This window comes from Physcomitrium patens, chromosome 9 (genome assembly GCF_059467195.1).
Source record: "Physcomitrium patens ecotype Gransden chromosome 9, ASM5946719v1, whole genome shotgun sequence".
Taxonomy (NCBI): domain Eukaryota; kingdom Viridiplantae; phylum Streptophyta; class Bryopsida; order Funariales; family Funariaceae; genus Physcomitrium; species Physcomitrium patens.
The window spans coordinates 4,569,543-4,588,096 of record NC_143418.1 but is presented as its reverse complement, the minus strand read 5'-3'; the positions used below and the strand labels follow the sequence as shown (position 1 = coordinate 4,588,096).

The window sequence follows — 18,554 nt, the reverse complement described above, 5'->3', positions numbered from 1 at the left end:
CACAATGTGAGCGCGAAATCATTCGGACAAAGTTTGCTCCATTCGGCAAGTCTAAACTCATGACTAAAACCCAGCAAAGATTCTGAAAGCCAGGTTTCTCAAACGAGTGTCAAACATGATAATAATAGAAGATGAGTCTCATGCCTTGGTGCCCATAAGAAATGACAGAGCTTCCGATTTCCCTCAAAGAAAACCCGATGCTCGCTGACTCGCTAACCTGCGGAGAAGTTGAATTCTTCAGAAACAGGGCAGAATAAGCTTGCTCGACTCAGGTATTCCTGATACAAAGTTGAACGAAGTTTAAACCACATGTCGGAAATGCTGTTTAACCTATCAGACAGTGACTCTGCAAATCGTAAAATACTGTATGATACCATAAACGTCTATCCCCAGGTGAAACCCATTACAAGATCTATTGAGGCTTTTCAGTGATTCGAATGTCTGGCTAAATATGGTACCTCCGGCATGTGCTCGTCCAACAGATCTAGGACTTGTAAGAAACTGCCCTGTTCCTATCCAGATTGACCACAAGCTCTTGTTATTACTTATGCATGTAATGTCTGTTTGGAAAGGTTGATAAACTTGTGAAAAATGCCTATATCAGGATATGTCTTTGACATTGTTGCCCTCGCCCACTTGGTTGGCAGCCTTTGGAAAATCCCCGACAAATTTCTGTAAACCCTAAGAATCATAGAACGCATATCACAGATTAAAACCCTAAAATGGTACCTTCATACAAACATAAGCCAAAAGAAATCAAGGTTGCTACTTTGGGTGAAACTGTGGTGGTCTCTGCACGGAAACAAAACTAGGCGAACAAACTTCAGAGCAGGATTGCTTGTAAATACATCTTCTTAGAGAATGATTGCCAAACCTCCACAGAAATAAGCGCAACTAAACATAGATTTATACACTTGTTCCAATACAGAACCATAAATCAGCTGTTCACCTCAGGCTGTTGATAGTTTCAAGGGTAATGACATTAATTACCAACACAGGAATTTTGAAGCTTGTCTAAAAGCCACTAAATCAAAGAGAGAACTAACTTTCCAAAATCAAGATGAATCCATACCCCTGACTGCAGTAGCTGTGTAAGGTGCCTTATTTGTTTTTCTCTTTCCTCCGCAAGTCGATCTTTCTCTTGTTGTTTCCTTCTAGCCTCCTTCAAAGCCACTGATAGCTGCTCACACTGAGAGACAAGCGATTCGCATCTCGAACAGCAATCTGTGAAGTTCAAAATGTGCAAGAGTTACATCGAACACTTTTAGTTCAAAAAAATTGAATGGCTTAGATTCCCGCAGATGCGAGAAATAAGATGATGAGAAGCAACCATCATGCATATCTAACGAGGAAACACATCCGAATACAGATTGCTTACCTATCTGTTTTCCTATCTTCAGGTTGCTTACCAGGTGCACTACCATGATGTCCAACCGGAGTAATCGTTCCCTCAGAAACCTCCTTTGCTCCCGCCCCCACTACTTGCTGGGGCACATTGTCGCTACCTTTACCATTCTTGATACTTTTATACACAGTATCCTTTTCATTCTCCTCGGTCTCGTTTCTCGTGGTAGAGGATGACTGAATGGGACCTTCAGATTCTCGTGGGAGCGAGGTATCCACTGGCGCCCACCCGATTGTTCCGGGTCTTTTTCCATCAGTTCCTTCAAGCAAGCTTAGTGCATATTCCAATAAGTTATCCTCGTTGTGATCCCAATCTTTCAAGGCATCAGACCCAGCCTTACTCCCTACCCTGCTAGCTGCCTTACTTTCTACCCTGCTCCCTACTCTGCTCCCTGCCTTGCTCTGAACTTTACTTCTACTACTTGGAGACCGTGATGCTCTCGAACCACCATGAGAACTCTCACTGCCTAATAGCATGGGAAGTTCAAGCAAGTCCTCTTCCTGAATATCATCCTCTTTCTCATGGGATCTCAGACTAGAGGATCGAGGACCCTTGTCCTGCTTCAACTTCGTATACCTGTTCCGTCCCTCCAAGACGTCATTAAGCCCAGTCAAACTTCCGCTGTACCGCTCATGTCCATACGAATTTGAGTTGGAATCAGATCCATCGCGTTCGTGTATCATTGCTACCATGAACCGCGAGTGACTGTCAAAGCTCCCATGCCGCTCTCTACCACTGTCACTCAGAGGTTCCCCTGGCCCGCACTGAGAATCAAGAATACTCCTCTGATGAAGCCCTTCAGCCACCTGGTGCTCAAGGTTAGGTAAAGTGCTTACCACTGCTGGAAGGACAGTCAGTGGAGTAGGATTGTCACTCTCTGCATGAGGAGTATTAGTACCAGTAGTGCCACCTGCAGCAAAAGGAGTTGACGCGCCCGTGGTGCCTGCAGGAGAAATTAAACGACCAAGCGGACTTCCTGGATATAACTGATACCCAACCTGCAAGTCATCCTGCGGATGGTGATCTTGCTGATAGTAATCTGGGGAAGCGAATGGAGAGGCTGAGTATGGAGGCTCCGCTTCTCGCTTCGTAGTTCGCTGTTCTGAGAACGAAGATCCTAACAGCTTTGCGAAAGGAACATCAGGGGAAGAAGGCGTAGTGAAATGGGCTGCAAGCTCTGGAGGGGGCGTAAAAGGAGCTGTGGAGGGAGCAGTTGTGAACGTAGAAAAAACTGGTGGAGAGACTAGAGCGGTTTCATGTGCATACGGACCTACAGCGAACATGTTAGACTGTGTTTCTAGAGGAATCCTAGACCCACCACCCTGAGGAACAGGACACGATGAAGGGTAGTAGGGCGACTGAACAGAGGAAGGTGCCATAGAATTTGCATAGGAAGCAGGAGACGAAGGGGGTGCAAGTAGGAAGGCAAACTGGCCCTGAGGGTCAGATGGCTGTGCAGTTCCATCGTGCACTCTGGTTGCCGGAACAATTCGCTTCTTGTTCTTGCGGGATAATGAGCCAAGACAAAATGGCCCACTCCAGCAGCATCCACCTCGTGCCATCTGCAGCAGTGATGGTTTGCAATTGAGTTAGACCATGACCAAGAGAGTGTTGTGAAGTTACCATCCACAACCAAACGAAGAACTCACTGTGCCTGGGAGCAAGTTCAGATTTTTCTTCAAACGAAGTTGAAATCAACGTATAATCAATAATCATGTGGTAAAACGCATACCAACTTTACAGACAGATATATGCTTGATAACATCAATTCATAGAACGGATGTCTACGAGTTCACATCCTTGGGAGAATCTCTGGCGACCGTAATGCAAAATGCCAGAATACCTCAGGATGGATCCTACAATGTCCAGAACAGGATGGTAGTTTTCATTCTTTTTGATAAACAAATACATCGATCACGATGAACTAAAATCTTCATATCACTTGTGTTCAAACAGTGTTTCGAATGATGAATTAGATGTCAGCGTTTGACAACAATGAACGTGCATCAAACCAGAACGGTAGTGCCACTGCTGCTAACAGGTCATTCCATGGTTCACAAGCTCACTAGAGATACTGTGCATCACCAGAGTAAAAATCCAGCAAGAACCAGCAGAATTAAACTCAAAGTATGAAGTCCAACCTGAGAAGAGGTAGGACACAAACGTTTCGTCCTTCCAATGTTTATGTCATCAACGGCAGAGCGCCATAGCTGGCATTTACAGATGTCGTCTCACAGTAGATCCTTATCATGTATGACCGCCAACCATTGCTGGAGGGCAAAGAACTTAGACCTCGCACTGACACGTTCCAACAGAAACCTCCAATTCACTACAACTATAGATCCTCGCTTCAAGATCGAATGCCGCGGGACACAGGCCCGAAGCACGAGGCAAGTGCGTCCTGTTCAGCCCCTCCTCTTCCCTAATTCCAAACCAGCTGTTGAAGGTCAGGGCTCCATCTCCCACTTCAAATGACAGCAAAGGCCATGGCAACTAGAACCTCACCAATAAGAAGAGTTTGCCTCGACCTCGCCAATTAGTTTCCCGACTTCTTATCGAACTCATTCACTATCTCACGCTGTGTAAGCCCTATTACGTGCAGAATCCGTACGTCAGTACTCTGTTATCTCTAACGTCCAAACTCTCCCAAGGGAACACCTCAAAGGTCTTATTTCTCATACATAAGACCAGGTCAAATTCCGAGCAGCACAGAACAAAGTGCACCAGCCACATAAGAAACAACATACAACGCAAGCAATGCCAACCGAAACGCCACAGATCCTTCACACTACGCCTGTTTAACCTTCTCCTCCCCAGCTATCCAACCTGTCCGCTCTTTCTCTACACCTTCCATAGCGCCCACAGGAACTTATGTACCACTACCCAAGCTAGGGCAACCATTGGTAAAACAAGCTCCTCTGCAGAAACTCTTTACAAATCCGTCAGAATTTCCTCAATGACACAAAAACTCGTCATCTTTCCCACCTCCTTCACCACACCATCTTTTCCTGAACTCACACCCTAGTCTCCATACCCTCCACCCGCCGCAATTTCGGTCCTTGGCCACGACCCGTTAATGCCCTCCAACCATCTCTAACGAACTGTACTTCAATACAAGACAATCCTCAGCAAGCCAGCCACCCACAAGGATTATCGCAGGCTAAAAAGCTACAACAAGACCACTAGTGATTAACTCTCCTTGCGGTTTTCTTCCCACCACGATCTTCTGTGACGAACACCTGCGGAGCTGGAAAAGAACACAGCCACCCGATCTGGCTATTACGAGGAGGGAGACAGAAAAGCTGTTGAGGCAAATGGTAGACGAGTAGGACGACTAACCTAGAACAAGCAACTAACGCTAACCACTGTAGCCTACAACGCCACTACAGTGCTCTAGGACAGTACCGTTGATGATGAATGTCGATTAGTGGCTGCTGCGTCGGCGTCGGCGTCGAGGGAAGAGCTCCAGAGCACGGGCATCTTTAGAACGCTGTAGACGACGACCGTTCCGGCCAGAACAGCCTCCCTCTTCAAATCTACCTTCAGATTGTAATGGTAGAGGTAAAAAAAAACACGAAAAAATAATAAGAAAACACATATTTGCCAATATTAGCAACAGGAATCGGATCTGAGTGTGAGGGTTTTGGCTAAGAATTCATGTGAAGTGGGGGAATTGTGACGAGGAGTATCTACACAGATCCTACTCACGAGGAATGGATCCGTGCGCCAACCTAAGGACGGAACCAGCCCAAATACATCGAAAGTCTCCTCGATCTCTTCTCTTCCAAATTGTGCAACATTAAAATCCAATTTCGATTATCAAGATCTATAATTAGCGCACAAGGCTGATGTACTGAATGAACTCACAGGCACCGGAAAAGGTAAGATTGTTCTCATCCATTTCCATAATGGGCCATTCGTGGGTGAGCATGGGGTTAGCTCGCCAGGCCGCAAATACCAATGGATCACCATCACTGCCAGACTGGCCCGGGCACCGAAATGGATACCGAGTGCATTCCTATTCATGAGCAGCACCATTGTTCAGTAAGTCATGGTTTTTTTAACGCCATGTACGAGGAGCACCACGCTGGCATTCAATGGAGCATCAGGGAGCGCATTGGTCCGCCTCTTATAAAACTGATTTTTGTGTCTCATATTCTGCGTTCGATGCTGCTTGATATTTACCTAGGAAAGTTGTGTGTGGGAGAATAGTCTGCGAAGCCCTTTCCGTCGATAAATTGGTAGAACTCATTAAGGCGGCGTGATTTTGGAGTGCGGTTTCTTGCCAAGTATGCAATTATAGATAGTTGGTGGATAGAACTCAAAAGTGCCTCGCTTCAAGTGTGGTTACCCGCGGGCCCTACTAGGCAAGATTTAACAAATTAGCTTCGATGGCATGTTTTCCGGAGCCGTCTTTAATTTCCATGCACCAGGGCTGTCCATAGGCTCGGCAGACAGTTGGGTTCAGGAGGGCTGGGAATGGGAAGAAATTTGGATGGAGTAGGACAAGATTCCTTGTTTTCCATCAGCAACCTGGGGCCGCTGCTTTGTCTTGAAATTTCCTTTATATAGAGAAACCCTAAAACAAATTTCGTATTTAGAATCGGTGACTGAGCATTTAGCTCGACTGATTTTAATAACTGCCGGTTCTTCCTGATCATTGCACGAAGAGAGAGAGGAGATATCAGAAATTATGTTCAATTTTCCGGATCGGCAGAGCTATTTCTGGGTATGATACAGAAGCCTGAATGACCCATGGCGAATTGCAGGACACTCTCAGCATTGGAGCATGCGGTTGCCAGGTGAAAGAGACAGTGCCCCCTGGCGAGGATGAGCTTAGATTATTTTCTTGCGCCTTAGGTCTCGCTGCAGGTTGAAGACAAGCAAAACTTCGACTTGTTGTAAGGACAGCTTTACCGATGGATGGCGACAGGACTTTGAACCATGTCAGGAATTTCGATTGGAAAGAAACTGCGGCAACTTGATTCTATACCAGTTTCAAAATTTAAGGAATAATGTTGTGATAAAATATACACGTCAAGAAGAAGGTACAATGCATCAACCTAAAAGACCGAGTGAGAGACAAAGCAATCTGGTTTCTTTGGACCAGTGATATTTGTGATACTGCATTACTCTGAATTCGCTTGCATGTAGCCAATGCTTACACTCCCATTTCTTGACTGGGTGGATTTCAAGCAGGGTTTCAAGAAAACAATCATCTCAAATTCACCATTAACTGGGAGGTTTTTAATACTGGACCGAAAAAGATTTGGAAAATTCAATGTGGTGTTCGTAAATGGTTCCCCATTTGCACTACCAAAGCCACCCATTCCTTGTCTGATGGCTTCAAGTTGGTCAGCCTCTCCCTGAAATCTGCCACCATCAAGGGCAGTCCCTAAGTATAGGCTATTCACATACATTAGATTGTTATTATGTTCAAAATCACACTTATATATATATATATATATATATATCTATATATTTCTTTCTTCCAATGTGAATTTTGAAATGGAATAGTCTAAATTCTTAAGTATAATTATAATTTTTATTTTTTTTGACAATTGGGCTCATAAATAATAAATGTTTTCTATCTTAATATTATGATTTATAAGCCTATCAACATATTAAACAAAATTGCAACAACATTGCTTCTTAACAATTAAATTGGTCAAAAATATGTGGTCATGTCTTCACCTTATTAATGCATCAATCAATAGTGTGGTTGTCAAGGATATACACTAGGAAGTTGTAGAAGATTCTAAAAGATTTTAGAGAAGCTTTGTAGTTTGTAGAAGCTACTTGAGAAGTTTTCAAGCTCGAGGAAGTTGCTTGAGAAGCTTCCTAGTTTGTGGAAGCTACTTGAAAAGCTTCTTAGCTTGTAGTATGTATAAGAGCCGAGACTAAGGGGATTCTCACTCTCGACAATACACCTCTTGGAGCTCTAGCTCGCCTCTCTAGTATTGTTCTTGTACTCATCTGATTAATCTAGTTCTTGCCGATTCTTCTTGAGCTTCTTGTTTAGATTTCTAGTTAGTATTCTAAATTCGTGACAATTTGACGAGACTGAACTCATCTTTCATATCACAGCTAGATCCTTCTTATTAGAATATATATTATCCCTCTGCTTGAAGGTGCTAGTATTTTAGAAGTTACGGATTACCCTCTTTTAAACTGATATTTTTTCTATTATAATATTGGAGTCTTATCTTTCTTGGAGAGAATGGATTATCCCTCTTTTTGAAGGTTTTAAGGCGTTTTAGAGGTTGTGGAGTACCCTCGTCTAAACCAATACTACCTTCTTGTAGAGTTATTTTTTTCCTTCTCTTAGAATGGCCGGAGGTCAAGATATTAGTATGGTTGAAAGTTCGAAGTCTAAGTTCGATGCCATTATGAATGCTCTTGCTATGTTAACATAGAGAACTCTAGAGATTGAAGGAATCATTACAAGACTTCATAATGATGGAGCATCTAGGATGGCACAATCGAGGATTCACCAACCTCAAGCTTCAGCACCAATAGAAGTAGCTTTGCCTCTAGTTGTCATGGACATATACATGTAAGCCAATAATTACATGTATAAATAGGTAGAAGTAAGTAAAAGTAGGTAAAAGTAAGTTAATTCTATAGTATTTGATATAGAAGCTTTTTAGAAGCTTTGTAGATGTTGCTTTGACTTTATAGATTTCTTTAATTGACTTTTTTGGATTAGAAACGTCGTCAACAAGTTGGCCACGTACCACACATGTTGTTAGCTTGAAGACCAACCTAATTATGTGGCCCATACATAAAAAAACTTGTCTTGTAAGTCAAGGCATAATTCCTATAAAGTCAACACATATTGGAGGTCCTATAAAATGTCGCCACATAGCCTCTAGTTAGATAGTATATATAGAGACAAGAATAAAGCCTTCTCTACTCTTATCAACTCCTTTCTTGCTTCCAGTCTAGTTTCAAAGGTCTCTACTTTTCTTGTCTTTTGGCAATAGCCATTCCAGTTTCTTTCTTAATATATATATATATATCAAGTTATTTCTATTTTGTCATCTTTCTATGAGAGAAGTCTCACTTGTTTATTTGTCTTTATCATGTTCTTGTCCTTGACAGATTGACAAGAGTACACTTACAATATTAGAGCTTTGTGTAATCTTGATTAAGAGTGGATTACCCCTTTTTCTTGATAAGACACAAGCATATTAGAAATTGCGGATTACCCTCTTCTAAACTGATATTATTCTTAGTATTTTCTTTGATCTCAAGTCCTTTCTTCCATTTGTCTTGAGCGATACTAGACATCTTCTCTTTTCTAAGTATTATCATGGCAAAACTTGTTGAAATGAAGAGTGCAATGGCACAAATGCAAGAGCAATTGAAGGAGTTAATCCTTGCGATGCATCAACTCAATTTATCACTAGAAGGAACAACAAAATTGGCAAGAATTGAAGATATAGAAATGATTGAAGCTGCTTCAACATTTGTACCAAATCATTTCCCTTCTCATATGGTGGAACATCCTTCTAGTATTAGAGAACCAAGAATTGTCCTACTGGAGAAGTTTGATGGCACCAGATCCAAGTTTCGAGGATTTATCAATTAAGTGCAACTTGTAATTGAACTTCAACTCCAAAGCTATCTAACTCAAGGATCGCAAGTTAAATTCATTCGTACGCTTCTTTCAAGTTCAACATTATTATAGTTTTTATCTTTTCTTGAATGACGAGATCCAATATTAGATAATCTAGAGACTTTTCTAGCAGAGTTTCAATCCATGTATAAAAAATATGATGTAATTCGTGTTGCAACCAATAAGATCCATATTTTACGATAAGACAATTGATCAGTAACGTTATATGCTTCATAATTTTGACAACTTGCAACTGATATCAAGTGGAATGATGGTGCACTTATTAGCCAATTTCTCTACGGATTATAATATGAGGTAAAAAAATTAATGTTCAACTTACTTGATCCTCAAAGATTGAGTCAAGAAATTGACTTTGCTGTGAAGTGCGACAATCATCTTTTTGAATTTTGATTTGAGAACCGTACAAATGGACCTCAATGTTACTATAATTCAATGGCAATACCAACACCTCTTCAACACATACATTCGGAATTAGAGGATATGCAAATTGATGCAGTATGTTTCAAACCTCTTGCTGAGCAAGAAAAGACTTGTCGTTGTCAAAAAAGATTAAGCTTATATTGTAGAGAACCTAAGCACAATGCTCAACATTATCTAAAGAAGTTACATAAATATAAAATGAAGAGTACGGCGATTAAAGAAGATAGCATGTCGGAAAATGAATTTGTGCAGCTACAATAGGGACCGTGTGGCTGGAACCTTGTACAATGCCTAGTGAAGGTCCTATCCTCTCATCAGAACCCTCTCCATGTTTTACGATAAATATTATTCTAGGACCTAAATATCTTAAAGCCTCTGCCTTGTTAGATTTAGGAGCATCAGCATGTTTCTTAGATGAAAATTTTGCTAAAAGACATAGTATATTTTTAATAAAGAAAACTAAACCTATTCATGTAGAAGTCATAGATGGTCGTCCGTTTTCTTCAGGAGATGTTACTCATGAAATCCTTCCTATAGAAATAGCAACTAATGGTCATAGTAGCTTTATAATATTTAATATCATTAGATCTCCTTCTAATCTAATTATTTTAGATTTATCATGGCTAAAAAAATATAATCCTAAAATAGATTGGACTTCTCGTAGTCTTGACTTTTCTGAAAGTATAACTAAGAGTATAGTTAATCAAGTAGAAAGTCATAAGTCTAGTATAATTAAACCTATAATTGTAGGTGTAAGTACTTTCTTGCATGCTGCAAAAGAAGGATCACCTTTTGTCATTTATACCATACCTGTTTCTACTGGTGGAAAGACTTCAAGTGGAATTCCAAGCCAATATTAAGATTTTCAAGATGTATTTGAGAAAAAGAATGCGAATACTTTTTCAGAACATTATTCCTATGACTGCTCAATTGACCTTCAAGAAGGAGCAAAACCGCCATTTGGACCAATCTATAATTTATCTCAAAATGAATTAGCTGAACTCAAGGAATATATTGAAGAGAATTTGGCCAAGAACTTCATATGCCATTCCAAATCTCCAGTAGGAGCTCCAATTTTATTTGTGTTGATTATCGAGGACTCAACAAAATCACTATAAAAAATAAGTACCCACTACCTTTGATATCTGGACTTCTTGATCAGTTGAATCAAGCTAAGATCTATACAAAAATAGATCTACAAGGAGCATATCATTTGGTACACATCAAAAAAGGAGATGAATGGAAGACTGCATTTCGAACAAGGTATGGACATTTTGAATATAATGTCATGCCTTTTGAACTTACAAATGCACCAACAGCATTCCAACATCTAATGAATGATGTCTTTCAAGATTTTTTAGATGATTTTATTGTCTATTACCTAGATGATATCTTAATCTATTCGAAGAACTTAGAAGAACATGAACTTCATATTCGCCAAGTATTACAAAAAACTAAGAGATGTAGTACTCTATACCAAGATAGAAAAGTGTGTATTTTACACTAATCAAGTCAACTTCTTAGAATACACTATTTCAAATAATGGACTTATGATGGATCCTAAGAAAGTTCAAACTATTATGGATTGGAAGATCCAAAAAACGGTAAGAGATGTCTAATACTTTTTGGGATTTGCTAACTACTATCGGATCTTCATCAAAGACTTCTCTCAAGTTGTAGCTCCACTTATACGTTTGACTTGCAAAGACAAACTTCAATGGAATCAAGAAGTAGAAGTAGTATTTGAAGCTTTGAAGACAGCCTTTGTTTCTATACCAATCTCGTATCACATTGATTTTTTTAAGCCATTTTTTATAGAAATAGACGCATCAAACTTTGCTTTGGGTGTCGTATTGTCACAAATGGGAACAAATGATAAACTTCATCTAATAGCTTTTCATTCCAGAAAATTTTCAATGGCCAAGATTAACTACAAGATCTATGACAAAGAACTTACAATCATGGATTCTTTTCAAGAATGGTACCATTATCTAGATGGTACTTTTAGCCCAGTCATAATGTATAGAGATCACAAGAATCTTGAATATTTTATGTCAGCACATGTTTTGAATCATCGCCAAGTCCGTTGGAGTATGTCTTTATTAAGATTCGAATTCAAGATCACTTATCGACCAAAAAAACAATAAGGTTTGTGAGATGAACTTTCTAGACGATCTTATCTTGCATTGAAGGAAGGAGTTGCTGCTTTTGATCAACAACAAACAATTCTCTTGAAGCCAGAGCATCTTCATCTTCGATCAATGAAATCAACACTAATTGTTGATTCAACTTTCATTAAGCAAGTTCAGTCAAGTATGTCTTCTGATCCTCTTATTTGTGATATGAAGAGAAATCCTTCAAAGTCTCATAATACTTTCAAGTTTGAATTCAAGAAGAATCTATTATATTTTGAGGGACGCCTATATGTTTCAGAAGGTGAAGCTCGATTACGTGTTCTTCAAGCTCGTCATGACTTTCCAGTAGCAGAACATTTTGGGTACAATAAAACTTTAGAACTAATATGAAGGGACTTTTGTGGCCACAAATGTAGAAAGCAGTCAAAGATTTTGTACAATCTTGTGATGTTTGCTCAAGATCAAAAACTCCTCGTCATTGACCTTATGGACTTCTTCAGCCATTACCCATTCCAAAACAATCATGGTCTTCTATTTCTATGGATTTCATCACGGATCTTCCAATCTCAAGTTCTTATGACTCTATATTCGTGATAGTAGATCATTTTACCAAGATGGTACATTTTGTACAATGTACAAAATCTATCATATGTGAAGAAACAGCTAAGCTTTTTCTTGACAATATCTACTGCTATGATGGATTATCTAAAGATATTATATCAGATAGGAGAATTCAATTTGTATCAAGATTTTGGCGGACTCTTTTCAAGATTCTAAAAGGGGATATAAAACTATCTTCGACATTCCATCTTCAAATTGATGGACAAACGGAGCGTGTTAATGAAGTTTTGGAGTAGTATTTAAGATGTACCTGTAAAATAGATATTAATTCGTTTTTGAAAGATATTGGTAAAATATATTAATAGTCCATATAATAAAAAATTCAAGAGGACGGATGAGTGATTTAGTTCTTAAAAGCGATTAATTACAGAATTACGGTTAGAATCTGGAGAATCAGGGAAAAGTATATAGGAGTTGTAGAAGTTAATTAAAGTACCATCGCTGTGATAGTGTGAGCCGGGATAAGCTTGGTGCTACCTCTTTTCTTTTGTTTGTTATTTTCTTTAAATAAGAGGATTCAGATTTTTTGAATATTGTGAAGTAAATTATAGAATGGAAATGTGATTGGTATTATTTGAGAAGAAGAAAGATTGAATGCTGAAATTTGATTGTAGTCCAGCAGAGAAAATGAGTCTGTATTTGTGTGAAACAGCGTAATGTGAATGACAGTTCTGTATGAAGAATTCCAATGATTGAAATAAGGGTAATTGTGTGTTGAAAGCTGTGAGGGTGCAGTATTACAGTTGGAGATTATGAAGGTGAATATATTGGTAGAAATAGCAGTTATTGATATGACTGAATTGCTGTAAAGAAGAGATCGATAAGGTGAAGGAGGAGATTATAGTTTCCTTGTGACTTCAGATATTGGAAATAGAGATGATACATTGAGGAGGTAATTGATTGTGTGACTCTAACGTGAAAGCTTAAGCAACTAGTCATTCCCCGTGTTGAAATCCCCGTATACGGGTTTATTCTCATTAGATTAATTTAGAATAAGTAAAACGAGCAATCACAGTACCATTAACTACCAACAAGATGACTGGACAACTCTTTTGCCATTGGCAGAGTTTGCTTATAATAACACGGTACATTCTTCTACAAAACAAACATCTTTCTTTTTTAATTATGGTTATCATCCACAAATTGATACTTTTGACCTTTCAAAAGTTGATAATCCTGCTGCAAAAGATTTGACAATTCATTTGTTAGAGCTACATGCAACGATGAAGGTACAATTGAAAGAAGCTCAAGAACAATAAAAGATCAATGCGGATGTCTATCGAAAGAAACAACCACCATTTTACATGGGTGATAAGGTATGGTTACTTTGTCGCAATATCAAGACCACTCGTCTTTGTGACAAGTTGGACTATCAAAGGCTTAGACCATTTTTTATTTCTGCACAAATCAATCCAGTTGCATATCGTTTACATCTACAGGAGTCAATAAAAATCCATCTAGTATTCCACGTATCTCTTCTTAAACCATACAAGACAATGGATATACCAAGAAGAAGACAAGCTCCACTTCCTCCTATAGAAGTGAACAATAATGAAGAGTTTGAAGTAGAAGAAGTCTAAGATTCAAGGCGGTGCCAAAATAAATTAGAATATCTTGTCCATTTGTACGGATATGATATTAGTGAATGCACATGGAAGCCAATAAAGAATCTTGTAAATATAGTGAAGGTGGTGGAGGCTTTTCATCGACGACATCCATCAAAATCAAGATGAAAACCTTCTTTATAAAAAAAACAAGATCTAGGCAAGATAACATTCTATTTTCAATCTTTTTTTGTAGCTTCTTTGTAGTTGTGACGCTCAAGAAATAGATAACCAATAACTAGTGGATTTGATTCAAGAGCCTTTGTTTGTTGACCTAGCGGATGAGACATTACGATTATCACAACCTTCAAGATGATGCAATCGAGATGAAGATCTTGAAGAATGACATGTTCTTCCTTGAATAGATGGCGAGATACAACAAGTTTGATATTACGACCTTGGAAGGAACTCCCGATGTTTGGTGATTTTATTAGAGGTAGGAATAATTCCTGATGGTATTCCAAATGTTTTATTTGAAGGAAGTTATGAAAGTCTCAACAATGATCAAATAACAAGATGGTTTTTTCGCCCTAGGATGGGACACTACTAATGATTGAGAGGCCCTATCAATTATCTTTGAAGAGAACAAAGATCAGAGTATGTGGCGGATTCAATTCGTCGCATCATAGATTTTCTCAACATATGATCACCGCTCCTCGTGGAACTCGTCCCTAGAAGGGGGGATAATATCATGGACATATACATGTAAGCCAATAATTATATGTATAAATATGTAAAAGTAAGTTAATTCTATAGTATTTGATATGGAAGCTTTCTAAAAGCTTTATAGATACTGCTTTGACTTTATAGGTGTCTTTAATTGACTTTTTGGGATTAAAAACATCATCAATAAGTTGGCCATGTGCCACACATGTTGTTAGTTTGAAGACCAAGCTAACTATGTGGCCCACATGTAGAAAAACTTGCCTTATAAGTCAAGGCATGTGTCCTACAAAGTCAACACATATTGGAGGTCCTATAGAATGTTGCTATATAGCCTTTAGTTAGATAGTATATATAGAGACAAGAGTGAAGCCTTCTCCACTCTTATCAACTCCTTTCTTGCTTCCAGTCTAGTTTCAAGAGTCTCTAGTTTTCTTGGCTTTTGGCAATAGCCATTCCAATTTCTTTCTTAATATATATATCAAGTTATTTCTATTTTTTCATCTTTCTATGAGAGAAGTCTCACTTGTTTATTTGTCTTTATCATGTTCTTATTCTTGACACAAGTTCAACAAGGACTGTTGGTCTTACAACAAAATTTTATTGTGGCTTAAAGAACGACGTAAAGGATTTATTATTATCTCTTCCCGATCTGTGAACACTCAACGAAGCCATTAGCCAAGCTGTGAAGTGCAATAACCGCTTGTTCCAACATCACCAAGACCAATGTTCAAGACAACATACAACTCATCACGCTCCAACTATGTTAGCAAGCAAATTGAATTTACATTCGGAGATGGAAGACATACAAATTGACGTCCTACGTATCAAATCTCTAACTGTAGAAGAAAAAAAGTGGCATATGGAGGAAGGACTATACTTGTAATGTGGTGAAGAAGGCCACAGAGCTAAAAACTACCCCAAGAAGCAAAATCGATGTATTATCAAGACTAGAGGCATGTTTGTTCAAGAAAACAAAGATGCCCAGCCACAATAGGGACTGTACGGCTGGACAATTTAATACTACAACAACAATCAAGTTCCTCTCTTTTTGCTTCTCCTGTCCATTGTTTTACCATTCTTCTATCTTTTGGCCCTCTAACCAACAATCAAGTTCCTTTCTTTCTGAGAATTTACAATGGAAAGAATCTACTATTGCAAGAAGTTTTTTATCATGGATCTCATAGTTGATCTCGACATCAGAAAACTTTCAAGAATAGAATGCCACCGGATGAAGCTGTTAGGGACATAATCCTTAGAACCTTCTAGAGACAAGTTTTTAGAACCTTCTAGAGACAAGTTTTTAGAACCTTCTAGAAGCAAGTCTTTGGAACCTTCTAGAAGCTTCTTAGTTAGTAGAAGATATTAGAGACATAGACCTTAGAACCTTCTAGAGATAAGTTTCTAGAACCTTCTAGAAGCAAGTCTCTAGAACCTTCTAGAAGCTTCCTAGTTGGTAGAAGTTGCTTGAGAAGCTTCTTAAATAAAAGTATATATTGGAATCGAGGCTGAAGAGTTCTTCAGTCTCGACAACACATCTCTTGGAGCTCTAGCTCACTTCTCTGGTGTTGTTCTCATCTGATTAATCTAGTTCTTCTCAGTTCTTTTTAAACTTCTTGATAGATCTCGAGTTTGTATTTCTATGTCCGTGACAGTTTGTCGACACTGCACTCACCTCAGATATCAGAGCTAGTTTCTTCTTTGTTAGAGTGTGGATTATCTCTCTGCTTGGAAGTGTACTAGCATTTTAGAGGTTGCAGATTACCCTCCTCTAAACTGATACTTCTTTTGTTACAATATTGGAGCCTTATTCTTCATGGAGAGAGTGGATTACTCCTTTTTTTGAAGCTCTTAAGGCATTTTAGAGGTTGCGGAGTACCCTCTTCTAAACCAATATTGTCTTCTTGTAGAGTCATTTCTGTCCTTCTCTTAGAATGGCTGGAAGCTAAGACATTAGTATGATGGAAAGTTCGGAGTCTAAGTTGGATGCTATCATGAATGTCCACGCTACGTTATCACAAAGAACTACAGAGATTGAAGGAGTCGTGGCAAGGCTTCATAATGATGGAGCATCTGGGATGGCACAATCTAGGTTACACCAACCTCAAAATTCTGCACTTAGAGAAGCAACTTTGCCTCAGGTTCGATAAGCACCACTGGTTCTACAACATAAGGAGCCCTGAGTTAGCCTTCCAAACAAGTTCAATGGTATGAGTTCCAAGTTTTGAGGATTCGTCAACCAAATCAAGTTGATAACAGTTTTACAGCCCGAACGCTATCCAACGGAGGAGTCACGTGTTGGGCTTGTCGGAACCTTACTTACAGGACAAGCTTTATCATGGTTTGCTCCTTTGTTTGAGAAATGATCATCCATACTAAACAACTTTGAAACCTTTTTGGAGGCATTTGCGAAAGCATTTGGTGAACACGACAAGGTTCGATGGGCTACAACAAAGATCTGGTCACTACGACAAGGGATGCGCTCTATATCAGTCTATGCATCGGACTTCAGGCAATTAGCATGTGACATCAATTGGGACGAAGAAGTGTTGATGAGTCAATTCTATTAGGGTTTAAGGGACGATATGAAGGATTTGCTGTTAAATCTTCCTGATCCACAAACGCTCAACGAAGCTATTAGCCAAGCTGTGAAGTATGATAATCGCCTATTCCAACGTCGCTAAGACCAACGTTCAAGACAACATACAATTCGCCACGCCCCAACTATATTGGCAAGCAATGTAAATTCATATTCAGAGGTAGAAGACATGTAAATTGATGCGGTACGTGTCAAATCCCTTACTCTAGAAGAAAAAAAGCGGCATATGGAGGAAGGTCTATGCTTGTATTGCGGTAAAGAAGGCCACAAAGTTGAAAACTGCCCCAAGAAGCAAAATCGACGTATTGTCAAGACTAGGGGCACATTTATTTAGGAAAACGAGGATGCCCAACCACAATAGGAACCGTGCGGCTAGACAGTAAAATATCGCAACAACAATCAGGTTCTTTTTTTTCCGCTCAACTTGCCTTTTGTTTTACAATCCCTTTACTTATTGGCCCTCAGAAACTGAGAACCTTAGCATTATTAGATTTCAGAACATCTGCTTGTTTCTTAGACGAAGAATTTGCGAAGCATCATAAGATCCCTTTAGTACAAAAATCCAAACCTGTTCACGTTGAGGTCATAGATGGGCGACTTTTATTGTCTGGTAGTGTCACCCATGAATCAAAACATATAGAAGTGACGTTTAAGGGCCATAGTAGTCATATTATTTTCAATATTATTACAACTCCATCAAATCCTGTTATTCTTGGTCTTTCCTGGTTGGAAAAGCATAACCCATCCATAGATTGGAAGTTACGGAAGATGACCTTTCCCACAAAACCACCCAAGAGCAAGCCTAGTAGAAAACCCCGAATAGAGAAATCCTTATTTATTGGAGCAATAGCATTTATAAGATCGTCCAAGGAAGGCACACCGTTTGTCATTTATGCGGTTCTAACTACTGGGGAGAAGATCTCGACAACAAGTATATCAGAGCAATATAAGGATTTTAAAGATGTGTTTCAAAAGAAAAATGCCGACATGCTACCAGAACACAAACCATATGATTGCGCCATAGACTTACAGAAAGGAGCACAACCGCCTTTTGGCCCAATCTACAATCTATTGCAGACGGAGTTGGCGGAGTTACGAAAGTACATCGATGAGAATCTAGCCAAGAACTTCATCCGTCATTCAAAATCGTCAGCTGGAGCACCCATCTTATTTGTAAAGAAGAAAGATGGTTCATTGCGGATGTGCGTGGACTATCGAGGCCTCAACAAGATAACAAAGAAGAATCGTTACACGTTATCCTTGATTTCTGGTCTCTTAGAACAACTTGGACGTGCAAAGATCTTTACAAAAATTGATCTAAGGGGAGCTTACGACCTCGTACGAATCAAGGAAGGAGATGAATGGAAGACAACATTCCGTACAAGGTATGGCCATTTTGAGTATAATGTCATGCCCTTTGGTCTTACCAATGCTCCAGCGGTCTTTCAACATATGATGAATGACA

The 18,554-nt window shown here is 39.2% G+C and overlaps 1 protein-coding gene across 7 annotated transcripts; it reads right to left on the bottom strand.

The window, feature by feature from the left end:
• Positions 1-94: 94 nt before the first annotated feature.
• On the bottom strand, positions 95-4,850 carry LOC112286700 (uncharacterized). 7 transcript variants are annotated; one of them, XR_016504695.1, is made up of 5 exons: positions 3,547-3,682; positions 3,138-3,261; positions 1,379-2,967; positions 1,073-1,224; positions 95-681 (listed from the first exon to the last, which is right to left on the bottom strand). XR_016504695.1 is itself a non-coding variant. In XM_024528847.3 (5 exons), exons 2-5 carry the CDS (start codon positions 3,168-3,170, stop codon positions 601-603), a joined length of 1,824 nt encoding a protein of 607 aa, XP_024384615.1. In that variant the 5' UTR covers positions 3,171-3,261; positions 3,547-3,682; the 3' UTR covers positions 95-600. The 7 variants fall into 7 exon arrangements, 4 of the variants coding, with proteins under 4 accessions (XP_024384615.1, XP_024384616.1, XP_024384617.1 ...); XR_016504696.1 differs by having other exon boundaries at positions 95-672; XM_024528847.3 differs by having other exon boundaries at positions 1,410-2,967.
• Positions 4,851-18,554: the final 13,704 nt, after the last annotated feature.

What these genes read in the sequence shown, in the direction of transcription:
- LOC112286700 (XM_024528847.3), bottom strand. Translation starts at nt 3,170, where the DNA reads ATGTTATCAAGCATATATCTGTCTGTAAAGTTG. An exon ending in TATATCTGTCTGTAAAGTTG is followed by an intron (nt 2,968 to 3,137) that starts GTATGCGTTTTA and finishes TCACTGCTGCAG; the next exon opens with ATGGCACGAGGTGGATGCTG. An exon ending in ACATCATGGTAGTGCACCTG is followed by an intron (nt 1,225 to 1,409) that starts GTAAGCAACCTG and finishes TGAACTTCACAG; the next exon opens with ATTGCTGTTCGAGATGCGAA.